This window comes from Benincasa hispida, chromosome 11, assembly GCF_027475165.1.
Source record: "Benincasa hispida cultivar pf3 chromosome 11, pf3_genome.v1.1, whole genome shotgun sequence".
NCBI lineage: Eukaryota > Viridiplantae > Streptophyta > Magnoliopsida > Cucurbitales > Cucurbitaceae > Benincasa > Benincasa hispida.
In genome coordinates, this window is record NC_143488.1 from 15,786,703 (window position 1) to 15,793,448 (window position 6,746).

The 6,746-nt window shown below is 38.5% G+C and overlaps 1 protein-coding gene and 1 long non-coding RNA gene across 3 annotated transcripts; one reads left to right on the forward strand and one right to left on the reverse strand.

Moving 5' to 3' along the window:
- Positions 1-203: 203 nt before the first annotated feature.
- Positions 204-2,553, forward strand: LOC120091717 (uncharacterized). 2 transcript variants are annotated; one of them, XR_005485819.2, is made up of 3 exons: positions 204-396; positions 498-763; positions 2,281-2,553. It is a non-coding gene; the product is annotated as an uncharacterized LOC120091717 (long non-coding RNA). The 2 variants fall into 2 exon arrangements; XR_016524309.1 differs by lacking the exon at positions 2,281-2,553 and having other exon boundaries at positions 498-855.
- A 1,107-nt stretch (positions 2,554-3,660) lies between these two features.
- Positions 3,661-6,746, reverse strand: LOC150032427 (uncharacterized). The gene is made up of 11 exons (XM_090306902.1): positions 6,406-6,746; positions 6,235-6,358; positions 6,078-6,191; positions 5,852-5,987; positions 5,159-5,691; positions 4,997-5,113; positions 4,726-4,924; positions 4,458-4,569; positions 4,125-4,370; positions 3,968-4,040; positions 3,661-3,900 (listed from the first exon to the last, which is right to left on the reverse strand). Exons 1-11 carry the CDS (start codon positions 6,744-6,746, stop codon positions 3,661-3,663), a joined length of 2,235 nt encoding a protein of 744 aa, XP_090163028.1.

Sequence of the window (6,746 nt, forward strand, 5' to 3'; positions counted from 1 at the left end):
TTGAATTATCTTCTTAAAAAAACTAATAATTCAAAATCTTACCATTCATTTGAAAATCAACGTAGTAATCAAATTTTAAAATATTTTCCTCATTTGTACTATTTAAAAAAAAAATTATGAAAAGTTAAAAAATCTAAAATTTAAATATCAAGTAATTAAAAAAAAATCTAAAATTTAAATACTAAGAATCAATTATCAAATTTAAAGACAATTTTTTCTCCATCTGTATTTATTAAAATAAGAAATTATATGACAGCCGATTTCCCAAAGAAGAAAACCCTAAACGTGCGCAGCCATCTCTTCTCCACAGCAGTCCTCAGATCCTCTCCACTCTCCTCACACATCCATTTTATCCTCAGCTTCTTTAATCCTGCAAGTCAGCAACTCGCAACAAAGGTAAAAATCATTCGCACATTTTTTCTTAACCTTTTGTTTGCAAATCCATTTCAAACTTTTCATTAATCTCATGAATGTTATGTTTCTAATTTCGAAAACAGTTTGAAACTTGTTTGGATCGATTTTTTGTTGCTCTACCTATCCTGAATGCAAAGCCTAAAATGGAGGACGATGGGAAGAATTTGGTGGCGAGAAGTGGAATATAAAATTTTGGTGGCTAGAATTTTAGTGGGTTGCAATTTTGTAAATTGGGTTTTCCATTTCTCCAGACATTGGAACATATTGTACAGAAAATCGTGGTTATGTCTTAAACACAACAGATTGACCAAAGCATGTTGTTTGGAAGAGATATCTTAACGCTAACAAAGTTGGTAGATCTAAATTTAAATAGTAGAACTGTTTTGAATTCTTAAATTTTGTACTTAGAAGTTTATATGGGATCGATTTAGACTTGAGTCTTATGAAGATTTCTTGATGTGATAAATATTTTTGTAATCAACAGGTACATGTTTCAAATGTTAAATTTACCTGTAGATCGAGATTTTTAATTAAGTTTTAAAATCTTTTTTCGTAGTTCTTGAATTTGTTTAAATTTTAAAACTCTTGTTAAGGTGAGGGTCATCTCCTTTGAACATAAAGAATGTTTTGTACCATATATTTTGAGTGTACGTTTTGATTTATGTGATATAGATAAGACTTTTGTTGGGTTGTTAATAGATGTAAAATATAATGACATTAATATTTTGAGAAACATGATGCATTGTTAAGTGTATTATTGAGAAACATGTTGAATTGTTTTTTTGATCAAGTCTTAAATTTATTGTATTAAGAATTTAATAATTTTTTGGCTTTTTAAATTAAATTTGATTGTAGTTTGAGATTTCTAATTATGTCTTAAACTTTTTGTTTATACTTCAAGATTGTTTCAAAGTGTTCGAACTAAGTTTTAAGACTCTTGTTAAGAGAAGGACATTTTCTTTGTGCATGATGGATTTTTTTACTATATATTATATATTATTATGTTTTAATACGGCATAAATATTGGACGAGATTTATATTTATATTTTTGTAGCTATTCTCTAAAATCTATGAGAGAAGTTTTGAATTGTGAGTATTTTTTGGAGGTATGTTTACTCTTTATCTATTATGTTTATATCTTGAGAGAAATATTTATGGAAGAGAAGTAAGTTTAAAAAAAGAAGTTTTGAAGTGAGTATTTCTTTTGGTGTCTAAGAGGTATATTGCATTTCTTGATGTGATAAATATTTTTTTCATTCAAAAGGTATATGTTTCACTTGTTTATCTCCTCCTAAAAATAAATAAATCAATAAATCAATAAGAATTTTTAATTTTTGATACAATATTTATTTCATTTGACTCTATTTTTTCCAATAAACCCATGCGTTGGAATTCCTACTTTGTGGAAGTAAGTTTTAACATCAATATTTTGAGCAAGATTGATGTTTATTGTTTGTTATATTGTTTATTTGTATTTTTTTTACTTCTAATTAAGTTTGATTGTAGATCCAGATTTCTAATTAAATCTTAAACTCTTTGTTTGTAGTTTCAAATTGTTTCATTGTTGTTCGACATGAGTTCTATGACTCTTTTCAAAGTTAGAACATCTCTTTTGAGCATGAAAAATGTTTTGTATTGGGTATTTGAGTGTTATATTTTGACTATGTGACATGAGATTTTTGTTTAGTTGTTAGTAGAAGGAAAAATGTAAGAACATCAATATTTTGAACATTACACATTTTTTTTATGTTTAATAAGTTGAGAAGATTGCGAACATTAAAAATGTATCACTTTTGAGTTTTGTTATAATTGTTGACAATGATGTACTTAGTTGAATTCTAAAATGAATGTTATTTTTTTTACTAGGGATTGGACAAACACGTTGGAGCGAGGAAACCACCAAGCAGGTTATTTATATGTGTTTTTTTTTGTTGGGATGGTGCTAACACTTAGTTGTATTTCATTTTTTTTTGTAAATAACTTAATCAAAGTTTATTTACTAGTTTTGTTGTAAATAATTGTAATTACTAAATTTATAAATAACTTAACAAAAGTTCCGTTATTGGTTTCGTTGTATATAGTTCCATTGTATTAACGTTACAAATTACTTTTATATATAAAAGTTCATATTTATGTTCATGTACATTTTTTTTTAAGAATAGGTGATATTATTATACAATAACAAGGGGGATCCCACAACTCGGGATCAAGGCATCAAAGCAACAAAGCACATGCAAAAACAGGGCAAGAAAACCAAAACAAAACCAACAGAATAAGATCAGAACAAAACCAACATAAAAACGCAAACTCGCAAACCACTAGGAAGAAAGGTAGAGAAAAGAATCCAAAACCCCACAAATAAGGGACTACAGCAAAACAGAGAACAACATGAAGTTCAAAAGGAAAAAATCCGTACATACACTAGATAAGACCAAGAAGATCAACCCGCTAGGAAGTAGCACGAGCACGAACTATAGAGACCATAAGGTGAACTAGTGTAGAAACTGACCTCGGTCGACCTCCATGTAATCGCCGATTACGCTAGTATACGGACGCACACCGGAAAACATGGAACAACTTACTATGCACCCTCTTACCTGACCCCACTCGGCACAACCAATTCAACTCTACATCCCAACCAGCCACCGATGCGTCGAACCCAGCTGACGCAACACACTAGACCACACCTCTTACCCAAACTCACACTGAAAAAATAAATGATCTTGCGACTCCACCTCCCTCACACAGAAGACACCCCCCCTCTGACAACACACCCCAATCCTCAACAAACCTCGCGTACCCAACCTGTCCCTCACTACTAACCACGCATAGAAGGAGTGACGCGGGATACCACCCCTCGCCCATAAAATACCAGCCCAAGACACCCTAGGATGACGAGGACGTATACTCTTCCAAGCACTAGCGATAGAAAACCGACCACTAGCATTTGACACCCAAACCCAATAATCCTCTCCCCTCACCCTAGGCCCTACTGCCTGGATAATACCCCAGATCTTAAGCAGCTCTCAAGACACTGTAGACTACCTCTAACCTTCCTCACCATCCATGAACTCTGACAACCGCGCTTTTAAACTACTCCTTGTATCATGAACCACTGTAGACTCGTATGAATCCAAAATCGCGCCCCCAGTAACCAAGGATCTCACCAAACAAAACAAGACCGTCCATCGCCAATCATTAAACGAGCCAGATGCTTGAATCTATCTCTACTTCGCAAGATAGCCCTCAAGCACCAAGACCTCCCAACCTCACTTCGAACAGCCCACAACGACTGCCTGCGCAAAAATACGCCTTCATCCACGCCACCCATAGTGACCCTAATTTAATTAAGAGAAGCCAAAGCAGCTTCATAATAGCAGCCTGGTTCCAAGAGGCCACATGCTTCACACCCAAACCCCCCTCTCCTAACGGCAAGCACATCCCATCCCATGCCACCGGTGCACTACCCCGACTCACCATACTACCCTTCCATAAAATGATCAACCTCATGAGTTACACACGCAGGCAACACGAAGATATTACACCAAAAAACCTGAAAGGACTGTAAAATAGACTTAACAAGCTGCAATCTCCCAGCAAAGGAGAGGGACTTCGCTGCCCAACTTCTAATACGAGTTGTAATCCTCTATATCAAAGGCGCACAATCCACAGCCCTCAACCGACCTGCCAATAAAGGTAAACCCAGATACCTAACAGGCAACAAACCAAGAGAGACACTCATATACGTAGCTAGTTTCTCCGCCTCCTTGGACTCCACACCCACAAAAAACATATAACTCTTCCTAACATTTGCAACTAATCCAGATAGCTCTGCAAACTCTGTCAATACCTGCCTCACAAACTCCAAAGAATCTCTCTCAGCTACACAGAAAATCATCAAATCATCTGCAAAAACCAAATGAGTTAGGCCCAAACGCTCACACCGATCATGGAACCTAAACCATACAGGATGTTTATTCAACAACCTAGACAAAACCTCCATCAACATCACAAACAAAAAAGGAGACAACGGATCCCCCTACCTTAACCCCTTCCTACCAGGAAAAAACTCTTCAAGGGAACCATTAACCATCACAAAGAACTTAGGTGAAGTAACACAAGCCCTCACCCAACTAACAAACTGAAGGGGCGTACCTATAGCCAACAACATACCAAACAGAAAATCCCAATTCACCAAATCGTATGCTTTCTGAAGGTCTACCTTTAACACACAACGCGACTTCCATCTGCCCTTCTTATAGCTCCCCTCGAGCTCCTAACACAATAAAATGTTATCGAAAATCGACCTACCCGGAACAAACGCAGACTGATTACCACTGATGAAATCAGGCAACCACAACCGCAATCTCTCAGCTATGATCCTCAAGATACACTTATACACAACATTGCAACATGAAATAGGACGAAACTCCTCCATACGTTCAGCTCCTTCTGTCTTAGGGATGAGAGTAATAGCAGTAAAATTAACTCCACCAGGCAGGTAACATGTCTAAAAAAAATTCAGCATAGCGTCATAGAAATCATCCCCAACCACACTCTAAGTAGCTCTGTAAAAATCCACCAAAAACCCATCAGGCCCAGGAGCCTTCCCAGACTTCATCGTAAATAAAGCCTTCTGAATCTTTTCCTGACTCACTAGCTGACCAAGAGCCTCCACCCCTTCCTTGGGCCAGCTGAACTACATAATATCCTCAATTCGGGCAGTAAGATCCCTATAACCCACATGCTGAGCCCCTAAGCAACCTTGAAAGAATTCTATAGCCACTGCCAGCCTATCATGCACCGTCTGACGAGTCCCTCCTACATCCACGACCGTAAATAAACCACTGCAATTGCGATGAGAACGAACACAACGATGAAAAAAAGCTGTGTTCATATCACCTAACTCCAGCCACCTGACCTTAGCCTTCTGTCGGAGTGACGCCTCCTCCAATCTCGCCACGGACCAAAACACCTCAGTGGCCCGAGCCGCCTCCGCACACATCGACTCTGCATTAGGATTCCTTTCTACCGTAGCCTGAGCAACCTCCATAACCTGCCTAGCCACTCGCACCTCATCAGCTAACACAGAGATACGCCTACCAAACAATGTACGAAAAACCCGCTTCACTGCATTCAAATTTCGCACAAAACTAATCATAGGAGACACATCCTCAGACCTTCTCCACACTGACCTGATAGTATTAAGAAAACCCTCTTCCTCCGCCCAATGAGAAAAATAACGAAATGTAGGAGACGGCCTACTCCTCGTCTCCCCTGTAGAAACCAAAAGAGGGCTATGATTAGAAATCCCCCACTGACCAACCCTAATCTCCGAATACAGAAGCTACCTTCCACGCCTCATTGGACAAGCATCGATCCAAACGGTGCAAGATACCATTCCCCTGAAGTTTATTAGTCCAGGTAAACCAGTTACCTATCACACCCAACTCAACCAGATCCGCCTCTAATAACACCTCATCAAACTCCATCTCCTTCAAGCTAGGGCAACTACCAAAATCCTCCGAACTACTACGAATAGCATTAAAATCCCCCAAAACAACTCCAGGAAGCTGCCATGAGGCACACACATCAATCAACTGAGACTACAGGTTCTTCTTCTCGCTTACGTGATTAGAGGCATACATAACACCAATACGTACCCTAACACTAGATACAATATCCACTAAGGTTCCAGAAATGAATTGATCCCCACTGACATCAATGGAAAAATCATAAACATTCTTCCGCCACATCACCCAAATTCTCCCAACTCCCTGCACACTATAGTTACACACACAACTCCAGGCATCGCTAAACCTGCCCATCACCATACAAAAAATTCTCACGACTGATCATCGTCTCAAACAAACAACAGAAAGTAACCGAGGAGAAAGCCAGAAAGTCTGCCACCACCCTACACTTAACAGGGTCATTCAACCTCCTAACATTCCAGGAACACCAAATCATGAATCTTCCAAGAGTTCACACCTACCACTACTCACTAGGCCTTTGCCCAAATTCTCGAACATCCCATCCATAACAAACAACGGATCAGGATCTGCCTGCACTAATGCCAATGCCAACGAGTCTTCCCCCTTATCATACAAAACATCAAACTGATTACGATCATCAACATGCTTTATAAACCCCGTAATTCTAGAGGACCCATAAACTACTCTGCTCTTCAAGGGCGCCTTACCCGGTGACCCACTACCACCCCTATGCCCTACACCTCCTCTATCACGCCTACGCCGACTAACTTTAGTAAACTCTTCAACCCTCTCCATGCCCTTAATCTCATCCACTAGGCTAGCTCCCCTCGCACCCAT